The sequence below is a fragment of the Archocentrus centrarchus genome, chromosome 17, assembly GCF_007364275.1.
Source record: "Archocentrus centrarchus isolate MPI-CPG fArcCen1 chromosome 17, fArcCen1, whole genome shotgun sequence".
NCBI lineage: Eukaryota > Metazoa > Chordata > Actinopteri > Cichliformes > Cichlidae > Archocentrus > Archocentrus centrarchus.
In genome coordinates, this window is record NC_044362.1 from 20,527,582 (window position 1) to 20,548,731 (window position 21,150).

General features: G+C 39.2%; 2 protein-coding genes across 2 annotated transcripts; one reads left to right on the plus strand and one right to left on the minus strand.

The window, feature by feature from the left end:
• Positions 1-5,077: 5,077 nt before the first annotated feature.
• On the minus strand, positions 5,078-7,612 carry LOC115795416 (5-beta-cholestane-3-alpha,7-alpha-diol 12-alpha-hydroxylase-like). The gene has a single exon (XM_030751313.1). The coding sequence runs from the start codon at positions 7,564-7,566 to the stop codon at positions 6,031-6,033; it is 1,536 nt and encodes a 511-aa protein (XP_030607173.1). The 5' UTR covers positions 7,567-7,612; the 3' UTR covers positions 5,078-6,030.
• A 7,753-nt stretch (positions 7,613-15,365) lies between these two features.
• On the plus strand, positions 15,366-17,102 carry higd1a (HIG1 hypoxia inducible domain family, member 1A). The gene is made up of 4 exons (XM_030751314.1): positions 15,366-15,561; positions 16,042-16,116; positions 16,288-16,422; positions 16,566-17,102. Exons 2-4 carry the CDS (start codon positions 16,047-16,049, stop codon positions 16,637-16,639), a joined length of 279 nt encoding a protein of 92 aa, XP_030607174.1. The 5' UTR covers positions 15,366-15,561; positions 16,042-16,046; the 3' UTR covers positions 16,640-17,102.
• Positions 17,103-21,150: the final 4,048 nt, after the last annotated feature.

Genomic DNA, 21,150 nt, shown 5'->3' on the forward strand with positions numbered 1-21,150 from the left:
CCCTCCAGTTTCATTTCTCTGTCCTCTGTTTCCAGTCCCACTTCTCTACTGTGTCCGCCCTTTAAAAAGGCCACCAAGCAGGTGTTGTCCATCCCCTGATTGGTGTGGTAGGAAGTAAAAACCCCACAACAATAAAAGCATGCAATATATATATATTTAAAAACATGCAAATAAAAAAAACAATAACACAAAACATTAAAATTACTTCTGCCACATCACATAGTAAATAAAAATAAGGTTCAGTCTAGCGTTGTTGGTCTTGAAATGGGTAATGAAGTTTGCTATGATACTGTAAAAGTTTGTAATAAGTTTAGTGAGTTTTTTACAACTGTTGTCTCTGGCTTAGTTTGTAAACTACCTAAGAGGTAGTTTACGAAGGAAGGTATGGAAGGTAAATAAGGTAATATGGAAGAACGTATGTTCAACAATTTTATAGTAGTTTGAGGGATGGTTTTTGTCTTTCTCAGGTGTCTAAGGAGGATGTGTGTCAGAGTCTGACAAATGAGAGTGTTAGTAAGGCTACTGGTTTGGATCAGCAGTAAATTTGGTAAGGATGGTGCCGAGATAATTTCTGAACCCCTTACCTGTATTGTAAATCTCTCTTTTTCTTCACGTCAAATTCCAGATGATTTAAAAATGGCAAGGGTTATTCCGATATATAAGAAAAACTGTAAAACAGATCCTGGAAATTATAGACCTGTGTAAATTCTTTCTACCAATTCAATTCAATTTTATTTATATAGCGCCAAATCACAACAAAAAGTCGCCTCAATACAATTTATATTATGGGTAAAGACCCTACAATAAAACAAAGAAAACCCAACAGTCAAAACGACCCCCTATGAGCAAGCACTTGGTTACAGTGGGAAGGAAAAACTCCCTTTTAACAGGAAGAAACCTCCAGCAGAACCAGGCTCAGGGAGGGGCAGTCATCTGCTGTGACCGGTTGGGCTGAGGGGAGAGAAAAAAGACAAGCACATTAATACCGTCATCAAATCTAGCTTCTTCCATCTTCGTCTGCTTGCAAAGGTGAAGCCATTTCTCTGTTCCACGGATTTTGAGAAAGCTATCCATGCTTTCATTTCATCTCGACTCGATTACTGTAACAGTCTCTATTCAGGTGTCAGTCTGTCGCTACTTCGTCGTCTGCAACTGCTTCAAAATGCAGCAGCACGATTACTAACCGGCACTCATAAACGAGACCATATATCCCCCATACTTGCATCCTTACACTGGTTACCAGTCAGTTTTAGAATTGATTTTAAGGTTTTATTATTTGTTTTTAAGGCGTTGCATGGGTTAGCACCTACCTACCTCTCTGATCTTATAAGCCTGCACACTCCCATCAGATCACTGAGGTCTGCTGAGCAAATGCTCTTAACTGTACCGAGGTCAAGATTAAAACATAGAGGTGATCGGGCTTTTGCAGTCGTTGCTCCGAAATTATGGAACAAGCTGCCCCTTCACATCAGGACCTCCCCTACAGTTGACATCTTTAAATCTCGTTTGAAAACCCATTTTTATTCTTTGGCTTTTAAATCAAAATGAGTACTGGATACATTACTGATATTGTTTTCTTTTATTTTTGTTTTTGTTTTTATAATTTTATGCTTCCTGTTTTAACTATCTCTTTTACATTGTGTTTTAAGTTATTTTATTTATCTTAAATGTACAGCACTTTGGTCAACTGCTGTTGTTTTTAAACGTGCTTTATAAATAAACTTGACTTGACTTGACATATTGTGGAAGAGAGCCAGAGATTAATAACAATTAATGATTAAATGCAGAGTGGAGTATAAACAAAGTAAATAAGGTGAATGAAGAGAAACTGTGCATTATGGGAACCCCCCAGCAGACTAGGCCTATAGCAGCATAACTAAGGGATGGTTCAGGCTCACCTGATCCAGCCCTAACTATAAGCTTGATCAAAAAGGAAAGTTTTAAGCCTAATCTTAAAAATAGAGAGGGTGTCTGTGTCCCGAATCCAAGCTGGGAGCTGGTTCCACAGAAGAGGGGCCTGAAAACTGAAGGCTCTGCCTCCCATTCTACTCTTAAGTATCCTAGGAACCACAAGTAAGCCAGCAGTCTGAGAGTGAAGTGCTCTATTTGGGTGATATGGGACTATAAGGTCTTTGAGATAAGATGGAGCCTGATTATTCAAGACCTTGTATGTGAGAAGAAGGATTTTAAATTCTATTCTAGATTTAACAGAGAGCCAGTGAAGAGAAGCCAATATGGGAGAAATCTGCTCTCTCTTTCTAGTCCCTGTCAGTACTCTAGCTGCAGCATTTTGGATCAGCTGAAGGCTTTTCAGGGAGCTTTTAGGACAGCCTGATAATAATGAATTATAATAGTCCTGTCATGGTCCCTCCACCCTCCGGTGTGTGTGTGGGTCTCTCTCTCTCTCTCTGTCTCTTTCTCTCTCTCTCTCATCACCCTCGTCATCTGCCTCACCTGGGAGTACAGACACACCTGTTCAGGCTCATCTAGTCTCCTATTTAAGCTGGCCGGTGACAGTTAGTCTTCACTGGATCGTTGCTGTTAACAGCCAGTGCGGACAGCTCCCCTTCAATTTTGCTTGGTATATTGCGCACCATCTTGTTAATCTTTGCCCTCTGATTTTCATACTCAGGTTTCCAGCAAGACAAGTTGAGACATTCCAAACGAGACAAAACAGATGTGAGCTCTGGACTCGTGGACCATCACAGGAGAGGGTCAGGGTGGAGTGAGTGAATCCCCGAACAAGAGAGGACAACGTACCTATTATTTCCCCCCTATCATTTGCACTTTGTAAATAAACTGTCAAACTCTAACCTGGAATATCTGCCTGCTTGAGTCCTTTTAGCTCCAGCCATGACAAGTCCAGCCCAGAAGTAATAAATGCATGAATTAGCTTTTCAGTATCAGTCTGACACAGAATGTTTCTAATTTTAGAAATATTGCGCATATACCATATCCACGTTATTTGAAAACGTGTATAAACAATTGTACCACTACCTCTCTGATTGGAATCACTTGTATGAGTTTCAATTTGGTTTTCGTTCATCCTTTTCAACTGAGGCTTGCTTGGTTCCTCTTACGGATTACATTAGAATGGAAAGAGATAAGGGTAATTAAATTGGGATGGTTTTGCTAGATCTTCAGAAAGCTTTTGATACAGTTGACCATAGTATTTTAATTATGAGACTTGAAACCATGAAACTATGGGTTACATGCGTGCTGCCTCTTTTTACACATCACTGTCTAGACTCTGTTTATCAGTTAATTTGAAATTATCTCAAATTTATTGCCCAGTACACATTACTGTATATACTTTATAATCTGGTTCCTTGGCCCTTATGGAGCCCAAGGTATAATTTTTGAATGTGTAAAGCCATATTGGTGCAATATCAGACCTCGCCTGTTATGTAAGCCCCTGCTGTTTCCACACCTGTTTCTCCTCTGGGGTATCCTTGGTCTGGATAGCCTGTAAATCTGTGTTAACAAATGAAGTTAGTGTGGTTTTGATCTTAATGCTGTGGTCTGGTTTCACATTCTGTTTAGGTGCTGTCTTTGCTCCTGCATCAGCACTATAGTGGCCTAGAGAAACACAGGCTTTTGAGTTAGTGTGAGCTTCACATTTACAAACAGCTGTGGTTTTGGTGAGTAATAAGGTGTCCAGCAATGGCGCCACAAATTTGTGATGTGCAGTGGATTTCCCTGAATCAGTTAAAAACTTCAGAAAATAACTGAGTGGGTTAAGTCTGAAAATCCACAAGATGATGTGAAGCTAGAAGTGCATTATGGCTGCTGCAACTGCTTGCAGATTAAGACCTGCTGCTACTGAGTGCAGGAAGAATGAGAAATATGCCACTTCTTTAACAATTGATTGATTAGTATAAGTTTTCATCCCTACCTGTCATCACTTTGTCTACCTCATTCTTGCCTTGTCCTGCCCCCCAAAAATTATTTTCGATCTGCATTAAACAGCACTTTTTTTTTCTCTTTTTTTCTTTTTAGTTTGCATTTATCTCAGATTGAACTATCCATATTTTGGATGATAACTGTATTATGGTTTTATTTACAAAGTGTCTTTAGTAGTGAAGTTGGTGTCGGAACAATAGTAGTGTGCAGTAACCCAGTGTGAAAGGCTAGCAAGGGTGAGGAAATGTGTTCCTGATTTGATGTTAAGAGTGGTGAGAATGGTGTCCCTGATGTCAGAATTGCAACACAGCAATCAACAAAAACTGTGATAAACCTCGTTTTGCCTCTGTCATAATTTCCTTGCTTTTTTTTTATTATGGTGACCGACTTTAGATTCGCTTTTTTCTAATGACAAAGCAGAGCATGTGGCATGCAGATGTGTGTGTGTGTGTGTGTGTGTGTATGGTGTGTGTTACAAACAGTATTAAATACCACTGAATATATGAGCCCACATCAAAGCAGCTGCTGTAGTAAGCATAGTGTGAGTGTGAAATAAAACTCTTCTTTCTTCAAAATGCAGACTCTTGCGGGTTTCTCAGGGTTTCCAGCATGAGAGCTTTGTCTTTAAATGGCAATGGCAGCTTCATTAATTACACGTAAACTCAGTGTGCTTAACATAAAAGATAAAAATCTTAAAACCCTACCTAGGTCTACTAAAAATTAATGTAATAATAACAACAACAAAAAAACATTTTTGAACATTAACAAACAGCAAACAGAGATGTGTTATGTAAAGATATAGTGAATATTAAACAAGGTACACAGAAGACCATAGATAGAGTCTATACCAACTGTCATTCAGATTTGAAAAAAGTTTGAAGTAATTTGACAGCGCTACTGCACTGCTGGACAATATTCAGGAAAGTGTGCGATCTGGAATTGTGACTGACAAAGTTTTGATGAGATGTGAGATTCAAGTGAGAAGTGCATCAACACATAATTAACTTCAGTGTGTGAAGAATTACATGAACAAATTGGAATCTATTAGATAAGATTCGAACCACTGCATAGCAGTACCTTTAATACCTATGGCATGCTCTTCTCTCTGTAATAAAATATCATGGTCAACAGTATCAAAAACTGCACTGAGGTCTAAGGAAGGGCACAGCAGATGTGAAGATCAAAAAAATCACACTATTTATTAACTCAGTGCAACACAAACACAACACCATTACCATTGCAAAAAAGAAACTGCAATATACATGACAACGCATAAAAGTGAATAAGAAGTGGAAAGAATACAAAATAAACCAAATCAAAAAACTGAAGAAATATGGAACTATGCAGGGACTGTGAGAGGGAAGCATGCTGAGTACATCATGTTCACAGCTTCCCACCACAGTCTAAATTGAGGAGTGCCTTTTATCAACAGTTTTGCGCTTCAAAGAACCTTCCAGAAAAACCTCCACAGAAAATTCCAAAATCTAAAATGTACAAAACAAACAAGTCCATTTTGGGAAAATGAGTTTCCATCCATCCAGTCTCTTCCACTTATCCTGTTCAGGGTCGTGGGCAGGCTGGTCCCCATCCCAGCTGTCACAGGGCGAGAGGCAGGGTACACTCTGTACAGGTTGCCAGCCTGTCTCAGGGCCAACACAGAGATACAGACAACCAAGGCAGCAGTGCTAACCACCACACCACCTTGCTGCCCAAAAAAGTTCATTAAGTTCATTTTTTAATGAATTTCATTTTAAAAAATCTACTTATTTTGTATATGGAAAATGAACTAAAAAGTGTCACACAAACTGAATACCCTCATGCCTCATTTTATGCATTCATGTAGTATCAATTACTGAAATAATTATACAAAAAAAGGTGTTTAAAGAATATTCACAATAATAATCACATTTTTATTAGGTCATACAGACCATCAAAAGGAGTTAGTTATGTGCATAATCTGTTCAACATACATGTATAATACTAGTGTATTTGCATATTGAAGAGGTTTACAGTTGATAAACGAGTCAAAACTCTGGAGATTTAAATTTGTTTCTATAATTTCTTCAATTTGTTCATCAAATCATTGATCAGTAAAAGAAAAATAAATCACAACTTTGTTTTTCTGGTTTAATATCTGAGTCTGTATCTGAACTGAACATCTCTGACGGGCTGCATTGTTCCAAAGCCATATCGACTGAGGTCAATTTTAGGTATCTCCTCATCAGGATTCTTCAACTCAAACTCAAAATAGACCAACATAAGGAAAACAAACTGTTTCAGCTCATTGGTGGCAAAGAAACGGCCAGGACACATGGAGACCCCGGCACCCCAGGGCATGGTGTAATATTTGACCTTCTTCCCTGCTTTGTAAAAATCTGTTTTCCTGGTCCCATCTGGATTCAGAAAGCGGTTGTATCTGAATGAATGTGGCTCAGGATGGATCTCTGGGTCAAAGTGGATGGAACTGAAAGGAAAGATTGCAATTCTGTCACCACTGCGAAGTAAGTATTCACGCCCATCAGCCATCTTGAAGGTCATGTCCTTAAGCACAGCCCTGGTGAGGAGGGGTGCAGCAATGAGTCGAAGGGTCTCTTCAACAGCACTGTCCAGGATCGGTGTTTTCAACAGCATTTCATGGGTCAGGTTGACCAAGGGACCTCCAGGTCGGACTTCCTGTCCAGATTCCTTCAGAATTTTATCCACCTCTTCCTTCACTGCTTTCATGGCTTCTGGGTGTTTCATGAGGAAGAGGAGCAGCCAGAACGAAGAAGGCCCTGTGTTACCCTGAGAGGCCCAAAGAAGAACAAACATGTACCTGTTTATCATTGACACATCCATGCCCATCTCCTCTCTGGCCAGATGATTATCCCACACCCAGCCGCTGATATTGTCCTTGGTTTTCATTTTCTGTACTGACAAAGTGTCCCAGAAGTATGCCTTCAGCCTTTCTGCTTTCGTCTTTTCCATCGGTGGGAGGACCCCGTAAGCCAATCTGGGAAAGAGCTGATCATATTTACGAAACTCGTGAAACAAAGCTTCTGAGTCGGCTCTGTCTTTCTCTCTGGCTTTATCCTCACTTCCTTCTGACTTGTGTGGCACATTACCATACAAGGCCAAATATCCAGCTCTAAACACAATGTTGTAGCTGTACTTGAACAGTCCATCTTGTATCCAGGCCTTTTCCTCCGCAGCTGATCCAATGTTGTGCAACATTAGGTTCTGCAAATTACTCATAAAGGCTTGCGTCAATATTTCCAACCCGCCCCCCTTCAGATGCTTGTTGCTGGACATGTGGAGAATATTGTGCTCACCCTCAACAGCCTTGTAGCCAAAAACTTTGTACACCAGATCCACAGCAAACTGCCTAAAGTCTAGTTTCTCTCGACTCTCCTTAACAAACCCCCCAAAGGAAAAAGGGTCCTGGACGAAGGTAATATAAAATCCCCCCAGCTGTACTGTGAATATATCACCATGCTTTTTCTTCATTCTCTCTAGGAACTTCAAGGTGTTCCTGCGAAACTCTAAGACATGACCCAGCCAAGGAATGAGCCCTTTATCCAGAGGGGGTTCTCCTGGTCCCTGCTGTCGAAACACCCCGAGAAGGTACAGCCCTCCAACCAGAGAAACAAAAAAGCCAAGAAGGATCGGCAGCAGCAGCTCCATGACTGAGTCAGTTAACACCACAGACTCATCTGAAGTAAACTTTCACATTCAGCTGTAAGTAAGAGACCTTTGCTCCTCCCCAAACAAGAACGATGGGTTTCAACTTTCTGGGAACTGACCACTCAGCATTCCAGAAAGAAAAAAAAAAATTAGTGAACAATAGCTTTAATCAAGTTTGAGAATCTACTTTCAGTTTAAATTTAACTAATGCAATGCTGGCAAATCACTTTAATTCTTAATCACTTTTCCACCCACTAATAATATTTAACAGTGCTGAAATCATGAATCAAGATCAGTAGGATTTAAATGGTATTTAATCCGAATGTCAAAATTCACTGAATTAGCACTGAACTCTTCAGTCAACATCTGGCACTCATTCAGACTCCACTCGGAGCCGTTTATTACTGCATAAAGCTGTGACAATTCAAGGGCAGCTGATCTTTGTCAGGTGCTGGATTTAGATGTGGACAGGAAAGCCCCGTATTATTGTTTAGGTATTATTTGTTTTGTGACAGCTTAATAAACCTTACAAAGCGTGGTTCAATACATCGGTCATAGCGCAAAAAGAAAAAAAAAAAGGGGGGGGGGGAGGCAAACTAAACACTGTCTTACTCCCGTAAGTCTCCGAAACGGTAATGTTTTGGTCAAAACTGGAAATTATTCAGCTGAAACACGTAAGACCGATAACGTTTTAGGTTTGTTTGTTTGTTTGTTTCCACACAGTCTCCCGGAAATTCTGTCCGTGTTTTAAGGCTAGATTAGAAAAGCTGACCTTGATCTGCATGTGAAACATGCACGCCGTGTATGAATCGCCTTTAAACCGATGTCGATCTTAACTGATTAAATATGAAACTCCTTTTAGAAACCGCCTCTGAGAGAGGTTACACAGAGATACAATACAATACAATAAAATGATCATTAACTTTATAATATTAAGTTATTAATGAGGCGAATGCATTGCTCGTCATTGTTTACCTTTAATGTCAGTGAAGCAAAACATGAATTCCTTTTTAAAATCAGTACGGATGAAAGTATTTAGTGCGCGGTATTTTAATCCCAAATTGAATTGCGTGCTGATCGGTTGAATTCAGTGGGAACGTGGCGCCATCTGTTGGATTATGTTGCTGTGGCAAGAGGAAAAGAATCTGTCATTTTGTCCACTGAGGTCAACCTACAGACCTTTTTTGCAGTTTAAGTTATTGTTTGATTAACTGAGCTAATGACCTGAGGTGGAGATAGATACAGGATCTGATATGAATCCCTTAAGTTAAGTATCTCCAAGGTACGGTTCTGCTCAGTGAGGACGGTAACTAATGAATTTGGATTATTGGATTTATTGAATGGTTTCCCAGTGAGACTGAAGGCTGTTGAAAAAACAAGCAGCCTGTTCCAAAACAACATCTGCATTATCAGAATTCGGCTCCCTAGCCGGCCTTGGCTGGCAATCATATCTCTCCAGAACTATGTGTGAAGGCCGCTATCCCCCTCAGCCCTCTCTGTGATTTGTGAAGCTGGATCTGGTGTACCAAGGCCGCTGATGAACTTCCATCACTATCAGCAAACTGTTTGGCTGGGAGCTGGCATCTGGGCTCCACAATGCCCCCACCCTCTCGTCTCCGTCTGCATCCCCTCCTGACCCTGACCCTACCCACCATACTGCTATCCCGGCTTTATATGTGCAATATGCTTTTTGCTGAGGTGTTTTTTGGAACCTCATAAGGTGTTCTTTATGAACACAGTATGAGATGATTTTTTGAACCTAACTATCCCAATGTATCTCTTTCTGTCTCTCTGCTAAAGGTAGTGCCGTTGAGAAACGGTTGCATGACCTCAGACATCTGTCCCCCCCCCTGTCTGTGTTATGTTTTTGTTTTGGATGGATGTTCTGTTAACTGCAATTTCCCCATTTGTGGGACTAATAAAGGCATTCTTGATTCTTGATTCTTGATTCTTGATTCTTGATTCTTGATTCTTGATTCCCAAATAGTTAGGAAACAAAAAAACCCTTAAAACCCTTGCAGTTTTCCACTTTGTTCTTAGGAAATTTTGATTTTCAGGCAACAGACACTGATGAATAGATATATTTGCTATCCTGATGTCTGTGTATAAAAAGCACTCACGGGACAGTTTCTGCCTGATGCCCCCACAATTCAAGACTTGATAGTGACTGTAAATGATATTCATACTATTGGAGGCATTATGTTCTCTCTTCATCTTAAGAAAAAATGTGCTTCTGAATTAGTGGGCCAAATATGTTAAACACATAAAACTGGACAAAGTTAGGCTGAAATGGTTTGGACATGTGCAGAAAAGGGATAGTGATCTACTGGACAAAGGGTGTTAAATATGGAGCAGAAGAGGAAAAGAAGAGGAAGACCACAGAGAAGATTCACAGATGCTGTGAAGGAGGACATGTAAAAGGCTGATGTGACAGAGGAGGGTGCTAAGGACAAATTAAGATGGAGGAGATGATCCACTGTGGTGACGCCTAAAGGAAGCAGCTGAAAGAAGGACAAGAAAGGAAGAAGAAGAAGGAAAATCTAATTTGAGAACAGTTGGAGGGTTTTCCACAATATTTTCTTTTCCTCCTTAACACCATTTGTCTTCTGGAGGTTTTGTGGCCATCTTTCTGATGTATTTAACAGGGATGGCATGATACCACTTCTACACACGGGGAGCGACGTCGCTCCCCGTGTGTAGAGCCCCTTATTGTGACTTGTGATTCTGCAAATCCCCTCTGTACTGCACGAAGGTGCAATGATCGAAATCCTTGCATCTAACCATTGCCAGTTTGTGTGGGTTTCCTTCTGAGCCGATGCAGCTTTCTGCACATCTCATTACCATCCTCATAGTCATCACTACATTGTGTTTGTGTACTAAAAGAGAAATAAATTCCTTGTTACTAAAACCGATAGTATAGTTTCGCTAACTCATAATACAAGACATTCTGGAGTTATAGCAGACGTGGCGTGGCAGGTGTTTGACTTGAAACGACTTAAATCTGCACATTTCGACTTTTTTCTCAAAATAGTATTTTAACTTTTTTCTCGAAATTTCGACTTTTTTCTCGAAATTTTGACTTTATTCTTGAAACAGTATTTCAACTTTTTTTCTCGAAATTTTGACTTTATTCTCGAAATAGATTTTCGACTTTATTCTCGAAATTTTGACTTTATTCTCAAAATGCACAATTAATTTTTTTTTCTCAATGTGGCCCTAATACTCCTTCGTACGGAGACAGCGGCAGGAGTCAGAAACTCTTTTGAATGAGGTAAAACGGACTGTGGGGAATGTTGCCATGAATATGGCTTGTTTATAACGTCTTGTTGTCAGTTTACTTTCATATATAGGATAAAGTTGACTTACTGGACAAGAAGTCAAATTGCAAGCAGTTTGTGGCTGCAAACGAGAGGCAGAAAAACACTTTGGCCCTTTTGCCTAGGCCAGTGTTTTTTTTTAAACTTTTGTGTGCTTCGACGCCTGTTTGGCCAGTTATTAAATGCAGGGCTGTAAAGTGAATAATGTGTTAATTACATTATTTGCAGACGTGGGAAGTAAGGAAGTACAAATACTTCGTTACTGTACTTTTTCAGGTATCTGTACTTTACTTGAGTATTTATTTTTCTGACTACATTTTACTTTCACTCCCTACACTTTACACAAGTATCTGTACTTTCTACTTCTTAGCGCTATAATCAGGGGTTACAGTTGGACCGAGTCCATAAGTTGTGCTCACGGGACATAAACAGCTTAGCGCTACTGAAGAGGAGCGAGCATAGAGGTAGTCACGTGTGGCAGGTAATTTTAAATGCAATGTTTCTTAATGCTCGACAAATATCAGCAAACACACAAAGTGTCTGCAGTTTGTCACACAGTGTGTGTGAAAGAGGACAGGGGAGGAAAAAGAGAGGTTAGAATTAAAAATAAGGACTGGAAAACAAACTGAAGTATGCTAACTTTGTGTAATTCAAAGATTGTATGAAAATACTGTAGTGTGTGATAAACAGATTAGCTTGTTGTGCTGTATTTACAGTAAAGCTCTGTGGTGGACTGATGCACAGAGGCTGTGTTGATGGTCAGAATGAATTGAAATAACAATTGTGTTCTCATGTAATTTTATTTTATTTTATTACAATAATATATAATGAGGTTCAGTTAGCATTACAGAAAATAGCTGTTAGAAACCTCCTCCAAAGAACTACTTTTACTTTCTTACTTTGAGTACATTTCATGGCCTGTACCTTTTACTTTTACTTGAGTAAAGAAGTTGAACCAGTACTTCAACTTTTACCAGAGTAGTTTTTAACACAAGTACTTGTACTTCTACTTAAGTACAGAAGGTCAGTACTTTTGCCACCTCTGCAGGTTACATCAGTGCAGCAGAGATGAGTTTGAATCAAAGCTGCTGATGCTGAGATTCATTCACTGAATTCAACATTTCTACAGCCTGTATGCTGTCAGTGTAGGGGATGGAGATCAGCTGAGATAGCTGTGAAATACTGGGCTACATCTTTGTGAATTCAGTTCATCCACACAGAGCAGCAGCAGCAGCAGGTCAGCTGATCACAGCCTGCACACCAACATCATTTACTGGAGCTCACAATAGAAAGTTGGGATTCTTCTCCCCAAGTGGAGCCACTACAGCTGATCTTAGGGTTCCTCCACCTTCTGAATCCCACTGTAACCCCTGAGTATCCTCATGTTTCTGTTTAGGTGGAGGCACAGTCACCCTCTACTATGGAGGACACAGAGAACAGAGCTGTGTTTAAATTCCCTTTCACAGTTTGTGTCCTACATAACAGATTCAAGCCTAGTGCATTCATTAGACTTAAAATTTAGATTGGAATAACATTTGTATTCTCATGTAATAAATAATGAGGTTCGGTTAGCTTTACACAAAAATAGCAGGTAGAAACGTCCTCCAAAGAGCTACTTTTACTTTCTTACTTTGAGTACATTTCAGAGCCTATACTTTTTACTTTTACTTAAGTAAAGAAGTTGAACCAGTACTTCAACTTTTACCAAAGTATTTTTTAAGTATAGAATGTCAGTACCTTTGCCACCTCTGATTTTTTGCGAGGGTTCTTTCATGTCAGAATGTTGTTTAATTAAAGAACCAGTTCTGTTTCCAGTCAACCTACATAAATACATTTTTGACCAGTATTAAATGTTTTCGACCAATAAAACATATCAAACTTTGAACTTGTGTGTGTGCTACTAAATTATTTTTGTGCTACTGAAATATTTAGCTTGCTAGTACCAGTGGGGCCACCTGATAAAGTAAGCGTACAGCCCTGGAATGACATGGTCATTATGCTTGATAAAAGTTTCAAGCCATTTTGTTTGGTGGTTTGCCCGCATCTTATGATTATAAAGCATATACATATGTAAATTATACATGCAATAATAGAAGAAAGTAAAAGATCAAATAGCATTTTTTTAAGCTTTGCTCAGAGTATTTAATGATCTGTCAGGTTTCCGATATGTGTCCCCCCAATAGTAAAGTCATTCCTACGCACTTGTCTTCAAATAAAAGTAAGATAATACATGTCTTTTTGTATTTATTTAAAAAGAGAGAGCCCCCCCCCCCCCCCCCCCCCCCCCAACAAAAAAAAATATTTTGACCTTACATTAAATATTTTGTTTTTCTTGTCATCATTGTTGAACAGTATGGAGTTGATTAAAGCATAATTAATCATTAGCATAATTAAAATTGAAATATAAGCTTCTATTTTGGGTTCATTTATGTGAACATCTGACTCCAGAGAATCAGTACCTCACTGCAGGTCACAGCTTCCACCTTTGTATCCTTCATCTTCTGTGTACATTCAGTTCTGGTGAATAATCAGTAGGAACTGGGCCATAATTGCATGAAGGAAATGCCACAGGCTCATTAGGGCTTCAAAGATTCTTTTGATGTCCATTCTCAAGAAAGCTGAACACAGTGCAGAAGCTTTCAGAAGGATATGGCCAGCTGCTTTTGTTAAGAAACAAACGATTTGTTCTGCTGCTTTAGCTAATTGGCTTTGGAGTGTAATTTAAGAAAATTAGAGAACAGTGAACTCTTTAACTCTGGCCTCAGCTTGCTATGTTGGCTGCATGTGGTTATTTTACATCAGGCTTTTAGGTTCAACTAGTTTCAGTTTGAAGCATACGCTACGAAGTCTTCATATGTCAACAAGCTCGTCTAATAAACAGCTTATTTATAAATAAGTTGATTATATTAACTCAATAGAGTAATACATGTGGTTCGAAAGAAAGTTAGCGAATTTAAAATAAAGGCCAAACACTAAATGATAAATCACCTACGGTGATTTATTTTGGCACGGTGAAGCTGCCATAATTCTCCTTGTATGCGTGTTGTTATTGTGGGGGATTGTACACGGTGTTCTTTTTAATTCCTTTTTTTTTTTTTTTTTTTTTCAGACTCCAGCACCCCGGCGGGATGTGCAGCACGTCGCACGTACACATCGTAGAAGCAGAAAGATTCTCTTCCGCCTACTTCCGGCCTCGTTTAAATGCCAACTCATGCACACTGCGCACTTTTATATCGCAGGAAACAATCATACAGGATCGCGCACCGACGTGGTAACTGTTCGCTGCTTAAAACTCTGTTAATTTCTCTCGCATCGTTAAACCTGCGACCCCCAAATGTCACGTGGCATTCATTACAAAACAGATTAACTATTATATATCATGTGTCTTCATCTTTATTTTTTGTAAATCACGCTGCATTCAGGACACCTCGGAAACAAAATGTTTGTTTCCAGAAATTAGTGAAGTAGACAACAGGCGCAGCTCCCATGCAGAACCAGGAAAACACGCAAGGAACAAACCGAGTAGGAGGGGTTGATCACAGTTCACAAATGTCTGTTACAGGTTTTTGGATTTACTACATCTTTCTCTTTTAAACTTTAAACTCTTGCCACCAGAATGTACCAGCTGTCTTTTCTTTTATATAGAACATTCCTATTCAGAATTTATTTTATAATTTTTTAAATCAGTGATATTTTAAATTATGTTATACCTTAAACTACTACTGTGAATGATAATAATAATAATAATAATAGTAAAGGATGGCATGGTACTGTTGTGGTGCTGCCTCACTGCCCTCCTCGTGTTCTCCCGAGTTCTCCCTGGGTCCTCTGGCTTCCTCCCACAGTCCAAAGACTTTTAGGTTAGGTCTAAATTGGCCACTGGTATGAACATGAGATGAATGGCTGTTTGTCTCTGTGTTAGCCCTATGACAGACTGGCAACCTGTTCCAGGTGTACCCAGCCTCTTGCTCTATGACAGCTGGGATTGCAAATGTGGAAGAAAATGAATGGGTGGATCATAATAAAGATATATAATTTTCTTTTCCTAACAGTGCCAAATAACCAGCAGGACAGCTTTCCAGTCATTCTGACTGTGCTCTTTAGCATGTTTTGACTACTGTAGCCTCATTGTTTTGCAACTGACCACTTCCTTCCTTGCCTTAGCCAGTTTTTCATTTATTCACTGCTTCATTTGCTACTCTGCTTTATTCCAAACTATTAGGTATGTACCCGATTTACCTGCAGCAATGAACCCGGACTATCTTTTCTAAAACTTGGACAGTATACTTTAAAGAACTGAGCAGATTAACATGTGTAGATAATACTCCAGTATATCTTTTGTATATACACAGTTCTCTAGATCACACAGGGTCGTGTTCCAGTACACGCAGTGCAGGACCTCATCACCTCTCTCCGCCTTCTCAAGCTCGCGTGTCAAAGGCTGTTGAAGAAGTTCCCTGTATTTACTACATTTTCTTGCAACATGAACACAACGAACCTGACGTCAGGCTTGCTTGCGTCAGGCTTGCGTGCGAAGGCACAGTTACGTAGCACGCAGAACCCTATCGCCGGGACGCCGGTTCATAACCTCCTTCATAACTACAAACTGCACCCCGGAAGACGAGTAAAACGCGGCTAATTTGTTGACAGGCGCTGTGGATACCTCACCTTAAAGCAGGTAAGAGCTGGTTCTCTTCACTCTTCTGGAAGTGTTGGCTTTACATGCACCACTCTGGGGTGCTGCTTCGCCGCACTTAACGGCCTCGAATCTCATTTAAAAACGTGTGCCGTTTCAAAAGATTTAATATCGCTTAATTAAATTAGTGTGGCCTTTTATGATGTGCAGGTCAGGTGGAGTTATTTCATGTTAGGCCTATAAAAAAAAAAAAAAAAAAATCTGTCTTTTCTGTGCCCTTCATCTGTCACCTCTAAACTCTTCAAGTCCTGTGAATAGTGGCTCGCAAACCTATTTTGGGACGATGATTTTAAAGCCAGTTTTTGAGATATTTTTTGTAAGGCACAGTGTTACAAATTCTGTCAGTACTGACAGGTTTTTGTGCAGGATTTGTTGGTTTCCATCAGCAATTAATGAGCTGGTATGCTATGCTACTACCTTCCCAGCAAACATTTGCACTCAGCTGACCTCTGCTTGTTTCAGGCAAGATGTCGTCTTATGAGGAGAATGAGTCCAAGTTTTTACGAAAGGCAAAGGAGAATCCGTTTGTCCCAATCGGTGAGTACTTAGGACAAAGTGGTAAAATAAAACGTGCTCACAAGCATTACATTTCAAGTTGTGGGATTAGCAAGCCTTGTTTGAGGATTTTGGGATCGTTTGGAGTCTCATTTTAGTCTTTGCAGCACTGTTGTGTTTTAATGACCTGTTTTTGTGTTTTGTTCTTTGCAGGGATGGCTGGATTTTTTGCGATTGTTGGCTACAGGCTGATGAAAATGAAAAGTCGGGGCGATACAAAAATGTCAGTACACCTGATCCACATGCGTGTAGCTGCCCAAGGCTTCGTGGTGGGGGCCATGACTGTTGGTAGGTATTCCAGAGTGTCATGTTTTCCATTTTTACTTATATTATAATATTTGTGACGATCACAAGTGGTTTGAACCTAAATAGTAATGTAAACAGAGGCCTTAATTAAGTGTAAGAATTAATGTTCGTTTTTGTTTTTTCAGGTGTCCTGTTCTCCATGTACAGAGAGTACTATTTAAAGCCCAGAGAACAACAAAAAGCAGCAGAACCCAAGTGAACATGGCTGCTCACACTCATATTTTATGTCCTTAGTATTGCCTCACATTAAGGTGTGCAGAAGATTTGTTTTACAGATGTGCCATAACTTTTTTATGCACACATCCACTGTAAATGGTTAAAGCTATCTGATGCTCCCTGTCTTCTGTATAGTATACCAGAGATTAGACCTATCTCTTAACACTTTTTGGGTGTTGTTTCTGTGTTAGTTTGGGGGCATTAAATATATTATTGAAGGGTGTAATATAAAATATCATAGGAAAAAGAAAATGGATAAAATTTGAATAGGTGTATGACTACTAGCTGAGACCTGGGTTTAAAAATTAAAAAAATATATATATATTTATATAAAAGAAACCATCAGATGCTGTTATCTTTTGTCTCATATTGCTTAACTATCCCTGCTTATTTTCTGTATAATGTATAATGATGGTTGACAGAATAAAATTGTTTGCACCTGTTAACTTTCTTTTTTTTTGTGAAGGAAGACATGACATTAGTTCATATTTAAAATATTTAATATTAAAGAATCAGAAGATTTAGTCATGTACATGGGCACTCTTGGTTCAGGAAATCACAAGCCGTAAAACAGCTGGCTGTGAGTCCCCCCCCATTTGCAGTCAAAACAGACATGGTGAGCTGTGGTTTGCCCTTTTTCATTGGTCTGTTTAGGGGCTGGCTCTCATGGCTCAGATTTCTTCCATCAGGGACAAAAGCTCTATTAAAAAGATAAAATAAGACCCATGCCTTTCTGCCCTCACATGGCCCTAATCATGACATTGCAGTTTTATTCTACTTAGCAGCAGTGCGTGATGACATGTGCTCACCCTCTTTTGATACAGACGTACATGTTTCAGCAAAACCTTCAAGGATAAGATAGGCATAATTTTTCCCAGAGACCGGAAAGGCCACTATCTGTCTGCTCTCTATCTAATTTATTTATTTAATTATATATTATTTGCTTCAGCCACTACTTACTAATTAATTTCTCTTATTTTTTTGCAATTTACCCCGAAGCATTATCACTTTGTTCATAGAATTACACACCTGAGCTCATTTATTGTTAATAACATTTATACACTCTGTAGCAGCCACTAAAATGTTACTGAAGCTACTTTGTGCATAAGTAGATTCCTTGTGAAGTTATTCTCTAAGCTAAGTTGTGCACAAGGAAACAGTGAGTTTTTCTTGTTTCAAGTGATTCAAAAAAAAAAAGCCTGTTCTTTATACATTTTGGCACCTCAGTGTGTTCTGTTTATTGTTGTCTTTGTACCATTATATTGCCATTGTACACCCATCACATGGTCATAATACACCTGCAGCAGCTAAAACATTTACAGTTGACAGTAAAGGCTCTAGACTGATATTTGAAACACTGTAAAGTAATGAACTCGACAGTATGAAAGGACAGAGCCCGCAGTGGTTAATGTTCTCTTTGAGTTTTAACCACTCATCATAATTTTGCAGCTTTTTTTGTTTGTTTTTTCTGATAAGCTTCCATCTGATCAAACAGTTTATAACAAGTGGTTTTCTGACCTCTCCACTGCTATCAAATGAAGCTTTTCTACTTTGCTAAATTTTACTTGTATTAAGTTTCCCATCTGGGGTAGTGGTGGTGGGCGGGGTGTACAGTATTATTTCAATGTCATCGTGACTATGGAACTGCTGAAGAAACAGGTATATGTGCCTACGCTACGTGCTATGTATCATGTCACACCCTGTACCAAATGGCTGACGCCTCTGTGTAAACATGCCCAAATTCTGCTGTTCTTTTTGCTTAGTCACTTTACACAGTTATTCAACACAGCCTCCATAAGTGAGTGAGCGGGCGGGCAGGAGGGGGGGATTTCATGTAGACTTCATATCCAAATTTGACACACACAGTCAAACTTAGGTGGGAATGCCAAAATCAGAGAGTATATGATTAAAAACATAGGCTGGATGGACCCATTGCAAATTTACCAAAATGAAAATAATATGTGGTATTGTCTATCAGCTGTTTCACATAACAGATCACATTTACCTGTAACAGTCTGACCAATGCTGCTTTACACAGCAGCTCCCTTCATAGGTTCATGCAGGATGTTGCCTAATGATGGCCTGAGGCAGTGGTGTACAGAGGAGCACTGATGTATGAGGAATGTCCTGGGTGGGTGCCAGCTACTGGCCTATATTATTATTAATTTACAAAATCAGTTCTTTGTGTGCACCCATCTTCCTTAAAATGAAAAAACAACTTATGTCAAAAGGAACCCAAAAGTGTGTTTAAGTTATGAAAACCCACCATCGTAAGAAAAGAGCATAGCTGTGGGAATAATGTTTCAGGTTTATGGAGATGAAGCAGACATGACGGTAGAGTCTTCAACTGCCATTCTTGCACACTGTTAAAAATTTTATTTTTTTCTCCAATAAAATCTGAGGAAAATTGACAAGTGGAGGACAAAATCAGAAGTGGCAGACCTCAGTAATCTATAGCAGAGGAATGGACTAGTTCTTATATAGTGTTTTTCTACTCTGAGCACTCATGCAACACATTTTGCATTCACCCATTCATACAAGCACTTTGATGTGTCACTAAACTAAGCACTTACTGTCTAATATTCACACTCCAACAGTTGCATTGGAGAGCAACCCCAGCCCAGAGCAGCCAAGAACCTTCCAATTAATAGGTGACCTGCTCTACCTCCTAAGCCACAGCCATCTCTTATAACAGTATCTGAAAGTCATGCCCAGTAATTATGAATGCAGAAAAGTACTGTCAGCTTTTGATCCACCATTCTATACTATCTGGAAAGCATCTGACTGATAACAGCTTCATTTTTCAGCATGACAAGGATCCCAAACACACTGCCAGTGCAATAAAAGCATACCTGGATAGAAAAACAGACAATGAACAGATATCAGTTATAGATCTGCCTCCCCAGAGCCAAGACCTCAACATTATTGAAGCAGTGTGGGATCATCTTGACAGAGAACAGAACAAAAGGCAGCCAACATCCAAAGAGGAGCTTTGAATGTCCTTCAATAAGCCTGGGGAAGTATTCCTGAAGGCTACTTTTTTTTTTTTTTTTGCTTAGTGCCAAACTGAAGTGTGCTACCCTTATTTTTTTTTATTTGTGGCCATTACAAGTGGTTTAAACCCAGCTAACAATGTAAACAGGGGTTCTAAGTGTAGGAACGGTTGGGCTTTTCACGTTTTCGTTTTTCAGGTGTCCTGTTCTCCAGGTACAAAAAGTACTTTATAAAGCCCAGAGAACAAGAATGGAAAGCAGGCCAACCCAAGAGATCATGGCCACTCACACTCGTATTTTATGTTGTTATTGCCTCATATCAAGGTGTGGAGCAGATTTGTTTTACAGATGTGTCATAACTATTATATGCACACATCTCTTCAGTCAGACATATCCGCTATAAATAGTTGACACTCGTCAGTTATAATTCCTGTCTTTTGAACAGGATACCAGAAATTAAACCTTTTACTTCGAAGGAAGTGTAATGCTCTCACCTGATTTAATACTGTGTATGCTTTTTGGAGTTAATGAAGTGAAGATCTGAGAAAATAAAATCACTAACACTGGTGATCTTTGACAATATTAACCCACAGAGGAAATTTATATAGCTATTACACTGAAACTGGATTTGAGATTTTAAGACTGTTTCGGGCCTGCTTGCCACAAGATTTCTGACAATCCTGCAATTAGTAACGCAACTGAACCAAGAAACATAAAATCTACTAATAATTGCATACTGAAGTCACAAGATCATGAGAATGCGAAATATATCCTCTATTCTCTATCGTCCACTAGAGGGTGCTGCACTAGACACCGCATTGAGCAGGTTTGCCCGTTGCTGTGATACGTCAGCGTATCCGCCATATTGGATGTGGCAGATCTGCCCTGCAGACCAATACAAGTAAATAGACTAAACTTTATAAAGCACCTTTCTACAAAGTTCTTTAAGTTAATGCTGCTGATTCACACATGCACTAACATACTGGGAAACTGATGTGCACCAAAAATAATGTATGTAACTTTTATATACAGTAATCCCTCGCTACTTCGCGGTTCGCTTTTCGCGGACTCGCTGTTTCGCGGGTTTTGCGGTACTCGTTCTTCGTGTTGTACAGTAATGTATGTATTTTGTGTGGGGAGGGTTTATAAAAACTTAAAATAGTGTATAACTACTAAAATAATGTATAAGTATTAAAATAAATATAGCGTACCTACTTTGGATTTTCATAAATAACTGTACAGTAATCCCTCACTTATCGCAGGTGTTCAGCTGTACAGTTATTTATATCAATTTAAATACTAAAAACAGTAATCTTTAAAACAAAAAATGAACAAAGTTTGCAAATCAAAATAAGATACTGCGATGGACATTGATCTGCTTCATTTTCTTTCAGCAGTGAAACTGTATGCTAAAATTGTAGGGAATTGTAGATCCGTGTTTTGTTGCAGACAATAAAATTTTAAAAGGTTAAAACAAAACAAAAGAACTATTTCCAACTTT